We start from the raw sequence: 23,157 nt of genomic DNA, 5'->3' as shown, positions 1-23,157 counted from the left end.
CACATAGTTTAGTTTTGAAAGAATGCTGTCACGGTTATGTTGTGTTCATGAGACCAGGTTATACATACAGTACTGTGCAAAAGTTTAAGGCTCAAAAATTTGTATAGTGAGGATTTCTTAAAAAATAATGCCATAAATAGTTTTCATTTATGAATTAACATCATACAAAGTCCAGTAAACAAACAAAAATAAATAAATAATAATAATAAAAAAGGTAAATCAATATTTGATGTAACAACCTTTGCCTTCAAAACAGCATCAATTCTCCAAGGTACACCTTGGCACAGTTTTTCTTGGTTGTTGGCAGATAAGATGTTCCAAGCTTCTTGGAATTCTTATCGATTTAGGTTGTCTCAGTTGCTTGTCTCTTCATTTTATCCCATATTGACTCAATGATGTTGAGATCTGGGCTCTGTGGGGGTCATGCCATCTCTTGTAGGGCTCCTTGTTCTTCTTCTATTCAATTGTATTTGCAAAGGGAATCTTGAAATCTAAAATTGATATTTCCTACTGATATATTAAAGCAGAATATATAAAATAACCGTTTTAAGTCAAATGTTTCTGTGAAAAATATAATGTGCACAATACTGTATACTGTGGAAGCACGAAAAAAAAAAGCATTTTTGCAAAACAAAAAGTGGTTTTAAAAGTCAAAATATAATAAAAAAAAATTTATTAATATTTTCAAATTGTTAAACATAACCCTTTTAATTGTTGGTTCATGTACTCACACGTCAGACAGATGCTTTTGGATGTACTTATGCGTCAGATGGATGCTAAGCCACTGTGTAAAGTTAAGCATAGTTTGAAAGATGGTAGGAACATTCCTTATTGCTGAATTTACATACAGGTCGGGGGTCATGACTAATTGTGTTTTATTTATTTATTTATTTAATACAAGCAACATTGTTGTCATGTTGACTTGATATTAGGTTAACCAGACATTTGACTTTTTCTATGCAGAGCATGAATTATTCTACAATTTCTTGAATGACATTTACTGAAGTTGGTGCAACTGGTTGGAGCCACGGCACAGCTGTTAGCGCACATACTATGACCTTTGGAAAGGTGTTATAAATTAAACGCATTGTTTTTATTATTACTCCTGATGGGTTGAGCCTTGGTGCTCATGTGGGAAATACAGGTTCGAATGTGGTCTTCAATATTTCCATTTCACCCCTCTTTAGCCAATAATTTACTGTTGCCCTCTGCTTTACATTTCTAACACTGCGTCCTAACCAACCTCAAAGCATCAAGTAAATAAAAGCCACAATAACAGCCAATTAATACATATATTTTATGCTTAATATAAAGCTATGTTGAGTGGTATTTTGAACCAATGAGATATCACAGTGGGTGAGGCTTCTCAGTGCAACACCACAGAAAAAGAAACCAAAACGGCTTATAAAAATGTCCTTTTGCTCATCTTTTGTTGTGGTCATGACTGATTGGGGCAAATCCTCAGATGTATGTGGAAGAGCAATGTCTGGTTACAAAAATTGGATCCATCAGTAGCTATCTTCCACCATCCATGGTAAAAAAATAAAAAAAAAAAAAAAAAAAAAACAACATCAAAAAGCACCATAATTATCAGGGAAAATTTAACTTCTCTCTGTGGTTTCTAATAAAAGTTGACCTACAAGCTGTTAGGCAAGCCACTGAAGAGTCTGTTTTGAGGAGCTACAATGTTCCTCGTAAATGGCCAGCAAGATTCCTGTGACAGACATGCAGAGTGTTTGACGTACTTGTGGAGGGACCACTCCCTGACTGTGGAATTGGGACAAAGCCATTATCATTCAGGCCCTTAGTTGCAGAACTTATCTTGTTAGCTGAGCCGGCTTGCCCGTGAGCCAGAGTGTCCATACAGCACAACAGCTCACCAGACATGAGCTCAAAATATGTTTCTGTGCAAAATATCCTTGCAGAGTGAGATTCTTTTCTCCCCTTTGCACGTTTATAGAGTTTTAAAATGGGATTAAAAAGCCCATTCCAAAGGCTATTTTTTTTTCTCAAAGGTTGCTCTTTTTTAGCTCATAAGCCTTAATGAACCCATGAAATTCTTTAACAAGTGCAGTTTTCTTTTTTTGTGTTGACATATTTCCAATCTGCTCTCATAGAATCACGTTACTATACCTAGATTTTTGCTAAATTATTTTTACGTAGCTTATATCGCGGCACAAAAACAATAACATTTATTCACTTTAACATAAATCACAAGTAAAACGGCAGATTATCAGTTCATAAACACTTTTCACCCTGTCCCTCACACAATGTTATCTTATGACATCAAAAAAAATGTACTATAGTGCTTGACTTGAAAGATGATACATTTTAATGTTTGCATTACATAACCAACTACATTTACAAGATTGTTTGAGAGCATTCAAATTGCACGAAACCTCAACTGATAGAGCACTGCACTTATGATGCAAAGGACCAGGGTATGAGTCCTGAAGAGCACGTAAATCGACACATGAGCGAAAGTGACATAGAAGCACCACAAAATGCTTCAGCAATTATGTTTTTCATTTCACATTTCCTTTTTATGTCACTATCAGTTAGGTTTAGGTTTAAAGTTCAGGGTAGGGAGGTAGGTTTTGTTGATAAAGCATTAACCTTCACCTCATCGATTTGGAAGAAAATATACCTCCTCTTAAGCAGTGTTGGGTAACGTTACTTTTAAAAGTAACGCATTAGAATATTGCATTACTCCTTAAAAAAGTAACTTAATTAATTAAAAAGTTATTTTTTTATGGAAAGTAAAGCGTTACGTTACATTTGCGTTACTTTTGCATAACTTTTTTTCTTACAGCCACAGTCTCTTCTGCTATAATATGCATTCCATACAAATAAGCCATGCATTGCATACAAGAGACATTACAGGTCATGCTAGCTACTGTAAGTACTAGAAAGTAGGTCTTCACATCATATTTATAATAAAGAATCAATAACATGAATATGCATGATTTGTTTTTCCATCAACATGGCATCCAATATGAATAATGAAGAATAACCACTGTCTTACATAAAGCAGCAAAGTACATCATTTGAACCTAGATAATATATGTCATCATGTGCTGTGCCCATTGACAATGCCAGAGTCAACTTAAGATGTTTTTCTAAAGTCAGGATAAGATTCAGTGGGGAATGCCTGCCTAACATGTTCAAGAAATTAGTGTGATGAATAAATGAATATTTTTGACTTAAGTCATCTCAGTGTATGCTTGTTTTGAGTTGATCCACAGTGCGTACAGACGCCAAAACTTCAAAGGTGCATGTTGATACAACTTGAATGGAATCATTTTTATTGCTACCAAAATGTCATAAAAAACTGTTTGTTTCATGAATCAAACTACTTGTTTATTCTAAAACAAAAATGTAGAATATTTTTTAGAAATAAGACATTTTCTCTGCGTGCACAATCAATGTAGAAAGTTGCTCGGAGCCACAGATCCAGAGTATTTTCTCATCCCATTCTCCTTATGGGGATCTGTAACACGGAGAAGTTTGGCTGCATAAGTCAGTGAATTGAGCGAATATTTCACCCTGTGTATCATGTTGTGGCCAGTGGAAGACTAGTCTTATCCCTCTGCCTAAACGCATTTACTGATTTTAGAATACAGTGTTTATGAACACATGAATCAACTGCGTTTCACTCAACCGAATGTTGACCTCATATTATGCTAAAACACGAAATGCGCATGTGCGTTAGCAAGTTGATTGACAGGCAATGTCTGTATCTATAAGTTGATTGGCTCTTTTACCTGCAAGGTGGGACTTCCTTTCTACATCCATTGACTGTTGGGTGCTAGAGCTTCTTGGTTGGGCATTCCAATTTCTCCCATTCATTTAAATAGAAGTGACTCGTCTCTATCTGCTAAATAGTCTCTGGCCTCACACTCTATAGAACTACAATGCCCATCATGCACTATGTCTCCTCCCCGAAGTTTGCACACTTTTAATCCTGATTTCTCGCAAGACAGGGACAGTAGATGTGTGCAAAAGCAATGTGTTACCTTATTTAAAAAGTAACTCACATATTATGGTCTAAAATAAAAAAAATACTAGTGTTACTCGTTGGCTACCATGCCAGAGTTCCACGTCATGGCCTCTTTTACTCGTTACTCGAAAAAAGTAATCTGATTACGTAAAACACGTTACTTTTATTGCGTTACCCTCAAACTGCTCTTAAGCACCACACAGTGGACATTTCACCTTGGAACTTCCGTGACGCATACAATGAACCACGTATTATTATTTTGCAAAAATGTTTCAACATGCATGTCATTTTCATGAGATCAGGCTGCATGTGTTATATTGAAATATGAAGTTGGGGTGCACACATTGAAGGGCTCATCCCTTCTTTTAAAAAGCCAATAGCCTTCAGTTTAAACCAATAGCCTTCAGTTTAAACCACAGTCATACAAAACAATTTGTGTTCATTGTTCATTATTTTCACATGCAAATGAGCTTGGTATTCACCGCAAATGTTTGTCAGGAGTTTGCAGCTCTTCACCGGTAGTGGTGAACCTACAGCAAGCCTTTGGCGACAATGAAGAGTTTTCCGCAAAACTCATTTGCATGTGAAAATCATAAATGGTGAATTTGCGGCAAGTTTGCAGCAGTTATAGATTTTTTTGTAAAATTGTATTGGACAAAAATGTGAGCGCAACTTCACGTCATCAATATTTAATTTTTTTTTTTTTTTCTGGAAGAGAAAGACTGGATGTTTAAATGTGTGTATCTGCTAAAAGATGTATCAATGTTTATGAGTACACTAGCGTATAGATTACTAAAAGACACAAAAAACACTTTTGGAGAGTCTCAAAAAATCCCCTTAGAAAAATAGACATAAATGCGACAACTGTTAACATACAGTAAGAATCAGAACACTAGCCAATGAGAAAGCCTCTTTGCCTGCTAATCTTTTTGTATGTTCAGATTTGCTGACATAGGGCTGACTGATCTGAAGTCTTTGCAAGGTGGTTTTTTTTTTTTATTTATTTTTTTTGGAAAGAGTGTGTGTTTTTAGCAAATTAGTGGAAGTTAGCAAGTTAGCAAAATGGCTGAAGTATCATCGTTGTCTTAGATAAGGTAGGTCTATCTCCTAAAATCATATTAGGAGAAATATACAAAAATTAGAGATCTAAAGAGATCTCGTTTGCTACAGGACATACTGCAGAGACGGACAGAACGAAAATATATGAGGTGTTCAAAGCAACAATCTGCTGTGAGAAATAAACAGTAATCCATGCTCTTTGCAGTGTGATGTTATTAAAGGAAGTCTAAAATTAAATTCCTTCAGAGGAATTAGACTATTTTTTATTAATGATGTGACCAACATGTCGTTCTGTCTCTCTCAGGAGCCCCGGAAATACACAGCAAATAAGCACATTTCTCATCATGTTCTCATAAGAGGACTCATCTCCAGTTTTCTCCTCTCCATTCCTCTAATTTGATTAGTCAATGAAATTGCTGTCAGGCAGCATTACGGCAGCATCTTGTCACTGATACTGATTACAGCGCTTTGCACATTTGCTACAGTGTAGCAGATCATAATTTAGCTCCAAAGTTTTTTAGAGTGGCAAAACCGATTCAAAATATTCTCTAAAGTCACACAAAACTGCCATTGTTCCCCTGTGTTTTTCATGTTTGGAAAATGATGCGTAATGCAACACAATATGTTTTGTTTAATACAGTAAATCTTAACTGGTTTTACTTCAGAATCAATCAAGTGGTGGCCCAACACAGTACAAAAATCAGTACAACATTTATCAGAAGTGCCTAAAACTATCCAATATCAAATAACGTCATATAAAGTCCAGTAAACATATAAAAAAAAGCTAAATCAATATTTGATGTGACAACCTTTGCCTAAAATTTTTTCAATTGAATTCGTCAATCTGTCCGAGAAAGATTTATTATGAGGGCTTTTAGGACGCGTCAATGCTCACATGCATCAGACGGATGCTTTTTGACACTTTGGTTGCATTGTGTAATAAACACAGCGTTTTTAGGCCACTGTGTCAAGTTAAACGTATTGTGATACTTAGGAAAACACATCTCGAGATCCTTGCATTTGTAATTGTGCTCTGTCCAGCTGTTTGTACGCAAAAACGCATCCTCATCTTGTACCATCGCTAATGCTGAGCAAGCCTGAGTGTGGTTTGTTTTCTGTACCATGGGGCCTGTACAGCTGCGCATTACCTATACAGCTGGAGTTCGCTTACTGCCCCCTGCTGAAAACAGGTAGTAGTTCAAACTTGAATTACTCCTGTGGTGGTAATATTGCTTATTATGGTCCAGGTACATGATGAACTGCATTGTTATTTTTTATATAATTAATCAAACTGAATAACATATTAAATCAACAGCCCTAATACTGTATATACATATATAAATATATATGTCACGTTTATGTGTTTTGGTTCATTTTTCATGTCTTTTATTTTCAAGTTTAGTTCCTGTTCATTTCATGTGATTTCCTGTTCCCTCATGTGATCTTGCCATGTGTTTCCCCTGTTCATGTGTCTTGTTTTCATTGGTTCTTTGTCTGATTACTTTGTTATTAGTCTTGTCTTTTCATTGGTTTAAGTTCATTTAGTCATGTTATCTTGTTTATTAGTTTAGTCTTGTGACTGGTTGTTTTGTTTACTTGTTACCCATGTCCTTGTATTTAAGCCCTCATGTTTGCTATTGTCTGGTGTGAGGTATTGTGAATGTAACTTTGTTGTTTTAGTCAAGTCAGGTCAAGTCAAGTCAAGTCAAGTCAGGTCTAGTTTCATGTCAAGTCTAGTTTCATGTCAAGTCAAATAGTTTATGTTCATGTTTAGTTCACGTTTATAGTTAGGTTTTTTTTGGATTCCACGTTTGTAAATAAAACTGCACATGGGTTCATCACGTCATCGTCATCGTCTCTTCATCTGCCTGTTGACAACATCGTTACAGAATACCTCACCGCCAACCATGAACCCAGCGGTCCGACTACTGCACCTACGTCAGGGGAATCGATCCCTGGAGGAATATGTGGGGGACTTCTGCTCTCTGGCCAGCGAGGTGGACTTTAACGAGGTTGCCCTCAAAGACTGTTTCCATTTCTTCTTAACTGATCCAATTTCCTCCCTGATGCCTGGTGGTTGCAGTTCCCTCAGCCTCGCTCAGTATATCGACCTTGCCCTGCAGATCAGTGGTTCTACGTTCACTATGGAGGAGGCGGATGCCGAGCGGGAGTCCCACGTCATGGCTGCCGAGCTGGAATCCCATGTCATGGTCAATGAACCAATGCCCACGCCTGCCACGGCCAATGAGCCAACGGCCATGCCTGCCACGGCCAACGAGCCAACGGCCACGCCTGCCACGGCCAACGAGCCAACGCCCACGTCTGTCACAGACAACGAGTCAATGCCCATGCATGCCACGGCCAACGAGCTGGAAGCCTCGTCCAATCCAGAGCCTGCGTTGCCAGACTCGTCCGTCCCAGAGCCTGCGTTGCCAGCCTCATCCATCCCAGAGCCTGCGTTGCCAACTTTGGCCTCCCGGAGGAGGAGGAGGAGCAGGAGGAAGGCTTCCGTTTCCAAGTCTCTGCCCATGTACATGACCACAGATGTCGTTTGCAAGTCTCTGCCCATGTACACGACCACGGAGGTCATTCCTAGTCTCTGCCCATGTACACGACCACAGAGGTCGTTTCCGAGTCTCTGCCCATGTACACGACCACGGAGGTCGTTTCCTAGTTTCTGCCCACGTACATGACCACAGAGGTCGTTTCCAAGTCTCTGCCCATGTACACGACCACAGAGGTTGTTTCCCAGTCTCTGCCCATGTTCACGACCACGGAGGTCGTTCCCGAGTCTCTGTCTACGCCCACGACCACAGAGGTCGTTCCCGAGACTCAGTCCATGCCCACGACCACAGAGGTCGCTCCCAAGACTCTGCTCATGTTCACAACCACTGAGGTCTTTTCCCAATAATCCAGGACTCTTAATCTCGAGCCTACCACGGCTCAGCCTTCCATGAATTTGCCCCACATCATGGCCGTCAAGCCAGAGTTCCATGTCATGGCTGCCATGCCAGAGTTCCACGTCATGGCCGCCATGCCAGAGGCAGCTACAGGCCATGTCACAGCCATGCCAGAATCAGCTCAGGTCCATGTCACAGCCACGCCAGAGTCAGCTCCATGCCATGTCACAGCCACGCCAGAGTCAGCTCCAGGCCATGTCACAGCCACGCCAGAGTCAGCTCCAGGCCATGTCACAGCCACACCAGAGTCAGCTCTAGGCCATGTCACAGCCATGCCAGAGTCAGCTCCAGGCCATGTCACAGCCATGCCAGAGTCAGCTCCAGGCCATGTCACAGCCACGCCAGAGTCAGCTTCAGGCCATGTCACAGCCACTCCAGAGTCAGCTCCAGGCCATGTCACAGCCACGCCTCAGCCTGCTCCAGGCCATATCACAGCCACGCCTTAGCCTGCTCCATGCCATGTCACAGCCACGCCTCAGCCTGCTCCATGCCATATCACAGCCACGCCTCAGCCTGCTCCATGCCATGTCACAGCCATGCCTCAGCCTGCTCCATGCCATGTCACAACCAAGCCTCAGCTCCACGGTCCAGGCCCGCCTCTGCTCCACGGTCCAGGCCCGCCTCTGCTCCATGGTCCAGGCCCACCTCTGCTCCACCGGGGACCTCCATCCCTGCGGCTCTGCCTTGGTCCTCATCCCCATCAGCTCTGCCCCTCGAGCCTCTCAGGGCCCAAACTTTCCATTGATTTTGCCCTGTTCCCATGCTCCACGCCCTGTCTTTCCAAGGCCACGCCCCATGCCCTGTCTCGTCACGCCCCACGCCTTGTCTCACCAGGCCACGCCCCACGCCATGTCTCGCCAGGCCACGTTTCAAGGACCCCCCCCCCCCAGCTCCCTATTAACTTTTCTATTATGTTTCGGGAGCTGCCCCCGGATGTGTCACATTTGTGTGTTTTGGTTCATGTTTTTCATGTCTTTTATTTTCAAGTTTAGTTCCTGTTCATGTCATGTGATTTCCTGTTCCCTCATGTGATCTTGTCATGTGTTTCCCCTGTTCATGTGTCTTGTTTTCATTGGTTCATTGTTTGATTACTTTGTTATTAGTCTTGTCTTTTCATTGGTTTAAATTCATTTAGTCTTGTTATCTTGTTTATTAATTTAGTCTTGTGATTGGTTGTCTTGTTTACTTGTTACCCATGTCCTTGTATTTAAGCCCTCATGTTTGCCATTGTCTGGTGTGAGGTATTGTGAATGTAACTTTGTTGTTTTAGTCAAGTCAGGTCAAGTCAAGTCAAGTCAAGTCAAGTCAAGTCAAGTCAAGTCAAGTCAGGTCTAGTTTCATGTCAAGTAGTTTATGTTCATGTTTAGTTCATGTTTATGGTTAGGGTTTTTTAGGAATCCACGTTTGTAAATAAAACTGCACTTGGTTTCATCACATCATCGTCATCGTCTCTTCGTCTGCCTGTTGACAACATCATTACTATATGTGTGTGGGTGTGGGTGTGGGCGGGCGGGTTTGGGTGGTTTACAAGGAAAAAATTTTAGGTTACAAACTAGTAATTGCAAGGGTATTATGCTATAAATGTGGTTTATGAGGACATTTCTAGTGTCCCCATAATTCAAATCGCTTAAACATACTAAACTATGTTTTTTTGAAAATGTAAAAATGCAGAAAGTTTTTTGTGAAGGTTAGGTTTAGGGGTAGGGTTAGAGGATAGAATCTATAGTTCGTACAGTATAAAAATCATTATGTCTATGGAGAGTCCTCATAAGGATAGCCACACCAACGTGTGTGTGTGTGTGTGTGTGTGTGTGTGTGTGCACTTGGTTTGATATTTTTCTGTATAATGCAAGGAAATTCTAATATTTTAACAATGGCATACAATTCCAAGTACTTTTGTGGTCACTCTAGATTTCACCACATTTCAGCCAATAAAATCCTGCTAAGTTCAGCATGGTCTCACTTCTAAGAAACCTAAAGTCCAACTAATGACCCTGTTATATCACTCATCAGAACTATGTTGCAGAAAGAGCACATTTGGCCTGCCAACAATTTCAATGACATCATACTGCGTAGCCCCTTAAAATTATCCAGCATGACCCATAAATCCACTCGCAAAATAGATAAGACACAAAACTCGCACCCCAGTGGCTCCCACACAGATAGAAGCAGCAGCTTGATGGAGAAGACGAGTGGAGAGGAAGATTTGGGATCAGGGGCCAGAGAAGAACCAAGGGCCGATGGGGCCAATGGGTGTCAAACAATGACGATTGTAAATAATTTGACTCTTCAAATACACAGTGGGAACATCCAAACAAGTGGTTTCTGTCCTCTCTGAGAGGAACGGGTAGCGGAAACAAGCACACAGTTTGTTTAGGAGAAAAAGTGTTGGTGTAAACACTGCACAGATTCTGAGGTCTAGCAAGGATATTGGGAATGAAAGGAAAAAAGCAATATATGATAAAGCAATATAAGATCAAGGTAAAGCAATATAAAGTAAAAAAAGATGAAGATTTGAGAAGGACTGACTAAGATGGTTCTTCAGAGGAAGTAGTAAAGCAGTCATGTCATGAGGAATCACATTTTTATTAATCTTTTGAGATAAAAGAGCTGAACACCTACTGTGAGTTTCAGAACTCAAAACATCTTTGCTGCTCCAAAAAGAGCATTTATTGAAACTAAGCTACAAAAACAACTTTTAATGTCGCACAAATTAATAAATCAACACATGAAAATCCATGTTTCAACATTATCACATGGGAAGCTGGCATGTCTTTTTCTAAGAGTTTCAGTACCCTAGGATCAGCAAAATTATGCTGACTCACTGACAAGCACCTTCTCTTATCAAACATTTTTGCATTGGCTCCAGCGTGTGTAACTTCCCCTGTGGCATGACCGGAAACATGTCGCATCAGCAGAATAGGAGACTTGGGTTCGGATCCTGCGTTAAAACCAGAAAGTATTCTTGTTTGCATAATCAGTGACAAGATCGAATCAGAGGTTGCATTTTTCCCTCAAACATTACATTTTAATTCCACTGATGGTTAGGTGTAGATTTGGAGGTTGGGTTGGGTGTACAGTTAAGAAAATATGCATTCCTCTTCACTCTATTACAGCCTGTACACATGAAAACAACTCACTTTTGGTGCCCTCCATAGATATTACACCAGGGAAATGGAGCTCAAACATGAAAAAAACATTTACTGCTTTGGCCACAGGGGGCAGTGTTTAAAATTTTGGTAAACTCAGACCGATTTTAACAAAAGAAAAGTCAACCAACTATTTAGATTTTACTGTGAGATCAGTCTGTATTTTTACACATCAACGACATCTATTGGATGTTCAGAAACTTGGCCCACCCTGTTCAGCCAGACAGACTAACAATGTTAGAGTAAAAACAGGGAAAGCTCATCAAACCTTGTGCATTTTTGGCTGTGTGTAGCACCTGCAACTCTGCATATCCTTGCAATGGATCCCAGCATTCATAGCGGGCAGCTGAAATTTAATTTTAACAATATTCCTGAACTGATTAATAGTTTGTTCTGAGCATTTCAGCACAGATTGTTTTGAGCCACTATTCCACAGAGGGAGAAAACTGGAACTACACAATGGATCCAGCAAGAAAGGCAAGTGAAGTGTGGAAAAATGGACGTGACTTACGCCCTACACGGAGGTTGATCTGGTCTCTGCGCTGGCCGTCAGGGTTCTGGAAGCAGCTGTACAGGCCATTGTTACTCATGTCCACCTCCATCAGGATGAGCTGAGGTCCTTCTTCCCACCGGCGAGCTTTCACATCTGTACCATTCACCTTCCACGTTACAGAGGCATCGCTGTCCAGTGAGCCACACTGCATAGTGACATCACTTCCTATCCTCTCATACTGAATCCTGGCACCTGAAGAAGCAGAACAGAGCAAAGTCAACACCATCAGCGTACAGAGTAACTCCCACGTATAACAAAACCCATATGACTTTCATTATTTTCTCATTCACAGTGGCTCTCATAGCACTAAAAGCAAAACAAAATCTCAAATGAACATGAGCCACTGTTAACGAGCTACTCTCATAGCACTAATGAACGCACTACAGACGTCAAGAATTTAACCGAAAAATGACTTACATTTTGAGTTGTTTCTCACCAAAAACTATTGTATGCCTTCAGAAGATCTGATTCCGGAGTTATTAGCAATTAGCTTATTATAGCGCCATCGTGTGGCCAATTCTCTAAAAATTTGATATACAGCTTCATGTCCACAGCCTGCTTGTACATAAGTTTCATGACCATTGAGTAAATCACAAACAACCATTTTGCTTGGGTCAAAATGACCCAGTAGAATACAGGAGATACTGTCATAGGTGAATTAAGGACCAGGCCAATGGGGCCAGTGCCGAGGGACCATTGACTACCAGCCCTGGACCGCAAGGTCTCGCGGCCCATCAACTTTGAAAACAAGTGTTTATATATGCTTAAATATGTGGGCTCCACAGTTTATACAAGGCCCCCTCAACAGGGCCCTGTGACTATGAGGGCCCCCAGACCTCTTATAGGACCCTTTTGCCTTCCTGTTTCTAATTAAATCTTTTGAGCCACTATTTAATCTTATAACGCTGCCTGGTGAAAGTTTCCATGCTCTTCTGGAAGTAGAAGACCTTGTAAAATAATTTCCAAAATAGCTACCTTTATATTTTGATGCACTCATCTTATGATAATGTAATAGCGTTCATATTGTTACAGATATTTCAAAATGAGTATTTATTGAATTCAATCAACGTGTTTTAAATTGAATTATTTTATAGAAAATAGGTTTAAACACTTTAAAAAATATAATTTTCTGACTATTATTTCATGCGTTAGGCTCTATAGGGTTAAGCTTTATTCTTTGTATAAAAGGGCTGTCGAACAAAAATGTTTATTATACTATTCATTGCTACAACTGCAAGTTTGCCCTACATTACAAAAAATAACTTAGGTGGTTGGGAAAAAGAAAACATTGACATTTTACTTTGTGTGGTTCAAAAGTACTGATTAAACTATATGATAAGTTTGTTGCGACAAACTATAATGTTGGTCTGACAAAACCATGTCTGAAAGTTTTAAATAGTTTTAAATGCTTGAAGCTTTTTTTTAAATTTTTAAAAAAAATTTTTATATAGATTTACAAGAAATAAATAAAGAAATAAAGAAAGAAAGAAAGAAAGAAAGAAGAGAGCATATTAAAGGAGCTGTAAGCAATTTTTTGTCATGGAAAAATATGCCAAAAATGTTCCTACTCCCTTAAAGTTATTAATGAAATAAGTGTCCTGAGATATCTCTGTGACAGCTGTAGACAAACAAAAATGTGTCCGCGCAACACAGACCTTGACACTTTTCACCTGTCAATCATTTTGCTCGTTCTCATAGTGTTGTATTCGAAGCAGATCATTGAGGCTATGATTCATAATGTTTGTCAGTTGAGGACGCTATTGTGCCACTGTTGAATTTGACAGCCACTGGAACAAACAATGCTGCTCTTTTGCTCAGTTCCCTTTCTGTCACTCACTCGATGTTGTGTCGATGTAGTGACACTAGGTGTCACTCTTGGGAGCCCCAAACACCTCTGCTTTTTTGAAAAAAGGCCAATGAGAATTGGCGAGTGGAATTTGCATGCCACTCCCCCGGACATACGGGTATAAAAGGAGCTGGTATGCAACCACTCGTTCAGATTTTCTCTTTGGAGCCGAGCAGTTGTATTCAGTGCACTGAATTCAATTCCCTCCAAAGACGCACCTCAAAACTGCTGGATTTATGGCACATTTCAGCGGCTTCTCCCCCTCTGCACCCGTGGAGTGTAGAGAACGCCCCTGGGTGCTTCGGCAGAGTGAAAATAAGAGAGTATATTCTAAAAGAGTAAATTTTCATTCACAAAAAGAGTGGCACACACAGAACGTCTGTTTAAAGATGCCTTTCCGTTTGTGTGTTATTCCTGTTTGTGGTCGTTATCTCTCCGCTTCTGACTGCCACGATCACTGTCTTACGTGTCTGGGCACTGCCCATGCGGAGACATCATTCACGGATGAGTCATGTCCTCATTGCGATAACATGACCATGGCAACGTTGCGGTCACGGCTTGCTTTCGTAAGAAAAGAGCTCAGGAAGACGATGAGTTATTGAGCACAGCATCGGAGAGCAGGCTCGTCCAGTCTGACACAGAGGCTTAGGCTGGGCTTCCTCCTTCGGGAATGGTTGTCCAGTCTCAGACCGATGTGGAAATTATGGACATGCTTTCCCGGGCGGCCGCGAGCGTTGGGCTTGAATGGAGCCCTCCACTCTCCCCTGAACCCTCGCGGCTCGATGACTGGTTCCTAGGCTCAGGGCGCCACCCATGGCATGAGGAGCTGACAAGATCGTGGGAGGAACCTTTTACTGCCCGGTCCCGGTCTTTCAGCTCCCCTGCTCTCACTACCCTCGATGGTGGAGTGGCCAGGGGGTATTCGGTGATCCCCCAGGTGGATAAGGCGCTCGTGGTGTACTTGTGTCCACAGAGCGCCGCCACCTGGCATGGGCGCCCGAAGCTCCCGTCCAGAGCCTGTAGGTTTACGTCGTCCCTGACGACTGTGGCCTGAGGTGCCACTGGACAAGCCACCTCCGCCCTGCACGCCATGGCTCTCCTGCAAGTACACCAAGCCAAGGCGCTAAAAGCACTGCACGAGGGTAGTTCTGACCCGGGATTGATGCAGGAACTGTGCTCGGCAACCGACCTCGCTCTCCGGGCGACGAAGGTCACGGCGCAGTCTCTTGGGCAGGCGATGTCCACCCTGGTGGTCCAGAAACACCACCTTTGGCTCAACTTGTTTGAGATGGGAGAGGCGGACAAGGCACGGTTCCTTGCTGCCCCCATTTCCCAGGTTGGACTGTTTGGCGACGGCCAGCAGTTCTCGGCGGTGAAAAAGCAGACGGAGGCCTTACAACAAATCCTGCCCCGGCGCGGCTTAAGACCCTGCACCCTGTATTCTCGTCACCAAGGGCGTCTTCTTGCAGCAACAACATTGGCTCCGCCACAGCCCGCCCCCATGGCCCAGCTCCGGCGTGGAGCCCTCCGCAGGAAGCAGACACCACCTGTCTCGCGGCCAGCCGCTAAGAACTGGATATGTAAAAGAATATGTGTTTCCCCCAGTGAGCCTACTTGCACAGACCCTGTGCAAGGTCAGGGAGGACGAGGAGCAGGTCGGCCTTGTAGCAACCTACTGGCCCACCCAGACGTGGTTCTCGGATCTAACGCTCCTCGCGACACTGTTCACAGACTGTGATCCCTGGATGACTTTCCTCCTTAGCCCTCTGGCAGTTGAGTTTGCGGAGAAACTCGCTGCCGGCCCAGTACGTGCGCTAATGAGAACCTGTACTGAGGTAGGTGCTCCACATGTGCTGGTTCCCCGAAGGTGACCCCATGTGATATCTTCCGCAAAATCTTTCCCTGTTGGTAAACTGCATCTTCCTTGGGCAGAGGCCCCTCTGACCCCGGTCGCCATGGTCTTTAGAAACTCCTCCCCCTTCGGGTTGGACCTACCATCGGACATCTCCACATGACATATTTCTGACAAGACTCGGTAAGACCATGTGACGTATTCCACTCAAAATACCCACCCCCCCTCTTTTTGGCAGGGTGTGGTCTCCGCGGTGTCTTCCCCTTGGGATGGACACCCCCCAACGCAGACACTTATGGCTCCCAGTCGGTTAACAAATTCCACTCTTTTTGGGGAGAAAAGAGAGGAAAAGAGGCCTCGGCTGGACTAGCCTGTCCCTATTGTTGGGCAGTCGACTTATTCCTGAAGGACTGTTCGACGCTCATAAGAGTGTTGGGGGAGGTTATGTGACAGCCTGGTGTGCTTACTACGAGGCACACAGCGGTCTGCCTGTCACACACCGCCAGTTCACGTAACATAGTTCAGATAGTTGTGGCATTTTGTATAGCGACCCCTAGTGTCACTACATCGACACAACGTTGAGTGAGTGACAGATAAGGAATGTCATGGTTACTTTCATAACCTCCATTCCCTGATGGAGGGAACGAGACTTTGTGTCCCTCTTGCCACAGCGCTGAACTACCCGCTGAAATGGCCGGGACCTGGTCTCGGCTCCTCAGCACAAAACCTGAACGAGTGGTTGAAAACCAGCTCCTTTTATACCCGTATGTCCAGGGGAGTGGCATGCAAATTCTACTCGCCAATTCTCATTGGCCTTTTTTCAAAAAAGCAGAGGTGTTTGGGGCTCCCAAGAGTGACCACTAGTGTCACTACATCGACACAATGTCTTGTTCCCTCCATCAGGGTTATGAAAGTAACCAGGACGTTTTGGTCTCAAAATTATTTTTGGAGGGTGGGGTTTTGTAATGATGGGGCATGGCTAATTCATTGGCCCAGTCACGTGAAAGCATCAGGATGCTAAAATCACTTACAGCACCTTTAAAGGGCTTGTGTGATAGTTTTGACAACTGAAGTTTGAAATTCCAAACATTCAAAAACAGACTCGTAGCTCATTTAAATATTCTGTTTGATATTTAATATTTCATTTTGGACACTTTGAAAAGGCTTAAATGATGCCTTAGCAGGTTTTTTTTTTTTTTTTTTTTTTTTTTTTTTATTGTTTTTTTGATGGAAGAATAATAATTGTAGGTAAGCTGTAGGGACATTCCAAACAGAATTTCCCAAAACATGACCAAATGACCACTATTTTTGAGCCCCACACCGTTCAGCCCTTAAAAGCTCTCACAATGAAGGGTTAAGTCTTTGAAGGAAAGAGGGTGTAGGGATGGAACACACCTCATCATTCAGATGTGTTAGAAAATATATCACAGCACGAGCCAGATCTGCCTGAACTCTTTGCCGAATTTCACCAAACCCTTGCATAGATACTGTAGGAGCCTACTGTATTTAAAGTGTTTGATGAAGTTAAAATATTTCATAATTTATTTCATAATTTATTATATCCCCTTTAAATATATGCATAATTTGTAGTGAGTTTACATTATATATAACAAACATCAAAATGGTCTCTTTAAGAACAGTGGCTGTCCAGCAAACGTGTTTCAGTTGAGTGGTTTCTTTACCACATCCGTGCTGTTTTAATTAATCTGACTGTAAATAACATAACAGGTATTAAAAAAAATTTAAATCAATGAAAATAGATTGCGTACATCTCAACTTTAAAAGAAAATTGGAAATGAGCAAAAGATCCCATAGATTTGCATTGAAGAGGTCCCATTCATATCCAGGGAACCGGATGTTACAGAGACTTGGTTATAGTCTCTTTTGACTTTGACCAGTAAGCAAACATCTTGGAACCATTTAGTAATACCCTAGCAACCACCTAGCAACACTCTAGCAAGGCTTTGGTTATCACCCCAAACAAACTAACATTAAATCAGAGAAATATTACAATATATACACTGGCAGCCAAAAGTTTGGAATAATGTACAGATTTTGCTGCTTCGGAAGGAAATTGGTAAATTAATTCACCAAAGTGGCATTCAACTGATCACAAAGTATAGTCAGGACATTACTGATGTAAAAAACAGCACCATCACTATTTGAAAAAAGTAATTTTTGATCAAATCTAGACAGGCCCCATTTCCAGCAGCCATCACTCCAACACCTTATCCTTGAATAATCATGCTAAATTGCTAATTTGGTACTAGAAAATCACTTGCCATTATATCAAACACTGCTGAAAGCTATTTGGTTCGTTAAATGAAGCTTAACATTGTCTTTGTGTTTGTTTTTGAGTTGTTACATTATGCAATAGACTGGCATGTCTTAAGGTCAATATTAGGTCAGAAATGGCAAAAAAGAAACAGCTTTCTCTAGAAACTCGTTAGTCAATCATTGTTTTGAGGAATGAAGGAAATGGGCAATGCATGAAATTGCCAACAAACTTAAGATTTCATACAAAGGTGTACACTACAGTCTTCAAAAGCAAAGGACAACTGGCTCTAACAAGGACAGAAAGAGATGTGGAAGGCCAGATGTACAACTAAACAAGAAGATAAGTACATCAGAGTCTCTAGTTTGAGAAATAGATGACTCACATGTCCTCAGCTGGCAGCTTCATTGAATTCTACCTGCTCAACACCAGTTTCATGTACAACAGTAAAGAGAAGGCTCAGGGGTACAGGCCTGACGGGAAGAATTGCATAGAAATAGCCACTTTTGAAACAGAAAAATCAAAAAGAAAAGGTTAGAGTGGGCAAAGAAACACAGACATTGGACAACAGATAATTGGAAAAGAGTGTTATGGATCTTAACCCCATTGAGCTTTTGTGGGATCAGCTAGACTGTAAGATGCGTGAGTAGTGCCCGACAAGACAGCCACATCTATGGCAAGTGCTACAGGAAGCGTGGGGTGAAATGTCACCTAAGTATCTGGACAAACTGACAGCTGGAATGCCAATGATCTGCAAAGCTGTCATTGGTGCACATGGAGGATTATTTGATGAGAACTCTTTGAAGTAGTTTAAGAAGTTCTGAACATTTTTTTTTTTTTTTTTTTTTTTCAAAAAAAAAAAAACAAACAAAATTCTTTACTTATTTATTCATTCATTGTTGTGGAGAATCCAAAGGCATTTTGAACAAACACAAGATTACAATTATTTATATTCCCTGATTTTAACTCTTAAATGACCCAAATAACAGGAGGGTTAAACTTTAAAGTCTGTTGCTATTGACTACCAGCGTACTGAAAAGCCAGACCTGGACATTTTTTTCCCCTTGTGTGTTCCGTATAAAAAAGGTAGCCAAATCGGTTTGGAATGACATTAGGGTGAATACTTGATGACTTTATTCCCATAGGTTATTATTCACAAAAAATTTTGTCCTATGCACAACTCTAAAATCTAATTTCCACATCAACATTCAAATTTGTCTCATCGCGTATGGGAACAAAGCATGCAAAAACCAATGGAGTGTTCCGTCATAGCTTCAAGAAAAACCCTCTGTCCCCTTGTGCTCGTCCTGTTTTATTAGACTAATGTGAAGTAACTTGAATGTCTGCTGATTTCATACTCATTTTCATTCTATAGATTCCTTCAACGTTAAATTAAGGGCAATTATATGCTCTTCACTTTAATATTTAATTTAAGACATTATACTCATTTAAATTCAATACAAGCTCCACTATCCAGTATTATTTCTTCAAACCGGTTTAATTGTGACCATTGACCAAATGTCATTATCATTGTCAAACAGATGATAAAAACAAACAAACAAAAGAATATAGAAACAAGGCTAAACTTCTTAAAAGCCATTTTACAGGCCCGTTTTATGAGAAAGCCTCAGAATAAAATTTGTTCAGTTGCGTAAGCCTGTGAAATTTCTCTTCTCCGAACATCTTTCGAATGGGAGTCACTGCTTTGCCCTCCTTCTTGTTCCTTTTAAGGATTCTCATTAAAGAGTTGTCTTTCACTTGTCAGTCCACTTTTGCTGGACCTTGATGTTAAGGAGCCTAAAATAAATCAATTTCTTGTTTCCTGTCTACTTATCTGTGGGCACTGCAGGCAGGCAGTTATAGGACACATAATGTCCACCTATTGGCATGACACAACAAAGCCCAAGAGCAATTACTCGTATCTGCTACCTTTCGATAGCTCAGACTGCCTAGTTCTAGTTATGTAATTAGCAGGTGCTTTTTTCAGGGCACTGTCGGATCTGAGGTTTGCCCAAAATGGGCATTTCTATATTATCTCCAGTGAGCAGCATATTAGCTCTCCTTGATCCAAGCCATAAGCATAAGCAGTGAGATCAATATCAGCAGGAAAAAAAAAAAAAAAACATAAAACATGACCATTTACAATATTAGAGAACTCCAAAAAATCGGTCACTGCCGAACCATCCAATAATGATATCTGTCCCATGTTGCTTGCCAAAAATATTTCAATACAATGCATGGCTGCTTTTCAATGCTTTTCAAATGAGACACATGCTTTTTGTTCGCATAATGGTGTTGTTATTGCATCTACCAGCAGGGGCTAACTGCCCATGCTAACCAACCAAATCCCGACCCCCTGGGGTTATTGCATATTACCTCTAAACAAACAACAATATGAGCCAAATAACTTCCAACCCATGCAAAATTACTTTGAATGTGGAATGCATAAAGCTTTCAAGGGCAAAGAGTTTGAAGGTCCCATTAGGAATAAGATGGAACAGAAAAACAAGGTTTAAAGTTTAAAGAAGCAGTCAAACTGACACTTGATAATGTAGATGTAAACTGGCTAGGTTAGCAGAGACTTCATGTAGAAATGAGAGAAGAGGGACTCTACACCCACATGGAAGTGCTAAAGCTTTTATGAGCAGGACATATGCAGCGTTGCTTGTGCAGGGAATTCTAGAGCAGCCAATAGAGGACTGGACTGTCAGATAGATATACTGGCTAGATGAGGAACAGCTGTCTTTTTGAAACATGCAGCATATTCACAAAGCAGTTAATTCGCTAGACAAACAGGAATAAGAGGTCCTATCATTTTCTCAGAGCTAAAATCTGAAAGTACATTACTTCTTTACTTGCTAATATTCCTTAACATAGATAATACAATGTACACTGGATTCCCATTGGCATTGGCAACTGTCTCAGAATATTGTTTTGTGAAAGAGCATGGTGCAACCAAATGTTTGATGCAGGGCTATAACTACCAAAATTGAAGTGAACACATACAGTCAATTTTTTGCCAAAGTGGCTAGAGCCTTGAATATTTGGTTACATCCTTGGATTCATGGTATTATCATCTGTTCAGAGCTGTAATAGTGCACAACGGTTCATCGCGCAGTTACCATAACTCCAGGGGGTGGGCTGGATAAAACCATGACATATGGAAGTTTTCCCTCCCTGACTGATATTGTATTGTAACATGGAGGGATTTTCACACAAACAAAGGTCTTGAAATGGTACATACTCTGAAAAGGTCAATGGGATTAGAAAGTATCAGATTGATACAACACGGATCAGATAGCTTCATCCTTCTCCTCTGGGCTTTTGGGCTTAACACTATACGATGGGAATGTGGGCTCGACTACTTGGTTTATTTTCTTACACTTGTCGGGGGTTGGGGGGAGGGTGGTGCCAGCTAACTCCTAGCCACTGGCGCTGTTCCTCATTTTCGCAGTCCTCCCAGACCTCCCGTGATGCACCACATGGTTATTTGGAAAGATCTAGCCGAAGACCAGTATTAGTTCTTCTACAATCTTCTTTTTGCTTACAGGATGACCCAGAAAAACAACCAAATGCAGTGTATACTAACCATAATTTTAAAGCAGATAGTTCTGGCACTAAAATCAGATTGAACAATCAGACACAAAACTAAGGCTTGATCCTTGTTCAAATTTGTGGTAAAATAGCCAATATAGGCCCTCTATGCTATAATCTATGCTTCTCAATTTAATGTTATATGCTCCAAGTCATTGAATGATCTTTAATCTTTGCATTGTTGTCTACCACAAACATATAACATTTAGGTTAATGAATTATATTACTTGGAGGAAGAATGTTTGATTATTTGTTTAAAAATGTATTTATTATCATGTAATCAGATTTTCAGAGCTGGAACTATCGGTCAAGCCACGTTCAAAGACATTGTAAAATTGCTTATCTACAACTACAATTAACACACACCAATTGAATTCTATACAATTTGCCAAGTCATGAAATGTTCTTTGATTCTTTTGTTTCTTTTGATCTTTGCTCAGCAATTGTAAACAGATTACAATTTATCTAGGATAGTGAACTTTGTAATATGGTAGAAGAATTATGTTTTGTGATTGTTTAATGAAAAACATATTGGTGTATTTTACATCACATTATACATATTACACCAATCAGCCACAACATTAAACCACCTGCCTAAAATTATGTAGGTCCCCCTCGTGCTGCCAAAACTGCGCCAACCTAGTATCTATTCTTCTCATCACAATTGTACAGAGTGGTTATCTGAGTTACCGTAGAATTTGTCAGTTCGAACAAGTCTGTCCATTCTCTGTTGACCTCTCTCATCAACAAGGTGTTTTCGTCCACAGAACTGCCCCTCACTGGATATTTTTTTGTTTGTTTTTGGCACCATTCTCTGTACACTCTAGAGACTGTTGTGCATGAAAATCCCAGGAGATCAGCAATTACAGAAATACTCAAACCAGCCCATCTGGCACTAACAATCACGCCACGCTCCAAATCACTGAGATCAATTTTTTTCCCTATTCTGATGGTTGATGTGAACATTAACTGAAGCTCCTGACCCATATCTGAATGATTTTATGCACTGCACTGCTGCCACACGATTGGCTGATTAGATAATCGCATGGATGATTGTTCCAGACAGGCTGGTTTGAGTATTTCTGTAACTGCTGATCTCCTGGGATTTTCACTCACAACAGTCTCTAGAGTTTACACAGAATGGTGCCAAAAACAACAAACATCCAGTGAGGGGCAGTTTTGCGGACGGAAATGCCTTGTTAATGAGAGGGGTCAACAGAGCATTGCCAGACTGGTTCGAACTGACAAATTCTATGGTAACTCAGATAACGGCTCTGTATAATTGTGGTGAGAAGAATAGTATCTCATAATGCTATTCTGAGATGCAGGTTGGCACTGTTTTGGCGGTACGAGGGGGACCTACACAATATTAGGCAGGTGGTTTTAATGTTGTGGCTGATCGATTTATACCATAACCATAGTAAAATGACCTTTCAGGGTTTATTGTGATAGCATGCCAACCCAGACAGTACCACCTTTGTTTGTTCCAGAATGTTTGGAATATACATTGTAGACATTGGATTTGGACACCAGACATTTTTATTTATTTATTTATTTTATAGATGAGAACTTACATAATATCACTTTATTTAACATTTATACCTGTATAGTAACTATGTTAGTCAGACTGACACATGAGCAGGATATAATGATGTGGTCAATGTACTGCCCTGTGCAGGTGTGCATTTAAAAAAAAAAACTATTCCCTAACGTCATAAAAGTCACATATTACTATCCGATATCTTGCATCATTCCATGATTTAAAAATAAATAAAACATTTTTAACAGGTTTGTTATTTTCCTAATTCAATGCTCAGTGGAACTTCTGATGAAAACTCAGGCCCACTTTTGTTTCCGCAGACACATGAG

The 23,157-nt window shown here is 40.9% G+C and overlaps 1 protein-coding gene across 2 annotated transcripts in view; it reads right to left on the bottom strand.

Annotated features, from left to right (window-relative positions):
• The window catches only part of LOC127432365 (ciliary neurotrophic factor receptor subunit alpha-like), a 349,211-nt gene that overhangs the window by 167,830 nt on the left and 158,224 nt on the right, over positions 1-23,157 (bottom strand). For both annotated transcript variants that reach the window (XM_051683348.1, XM_051683349.1), the window contains one exon: positions 11,680-11,913. In XM_051683348.1, coding sequence (XP_051539308.1) covers positions 11,680-11,913 — 234 coding nt within the window. The remainder of the gene's footprint in view (positions 1-11,679; positions 11,914-23,157) is intronic.

The sequence above is a fragment of the Myxocyprinus asiaticus genome, chromosome 42 (assembly GCF_019703515.2).
Source record: "Myxocyprinus asiaticus isolate MX2 ecotype Aquarium Trade chromosome 42, UBuf_Myxa_2, whole genome shotgun sequence".
Taxonomy (NCBI): Eukaryota; Metazoa; Chordata; class Actinopteri; order Cypriniformes; family Catostomidae; genus Myxocyprinus; species Myxocyprinus asiaticus.
This window is presented reverse-complemented; position numbering and strand designations above follow the sequence as displayed.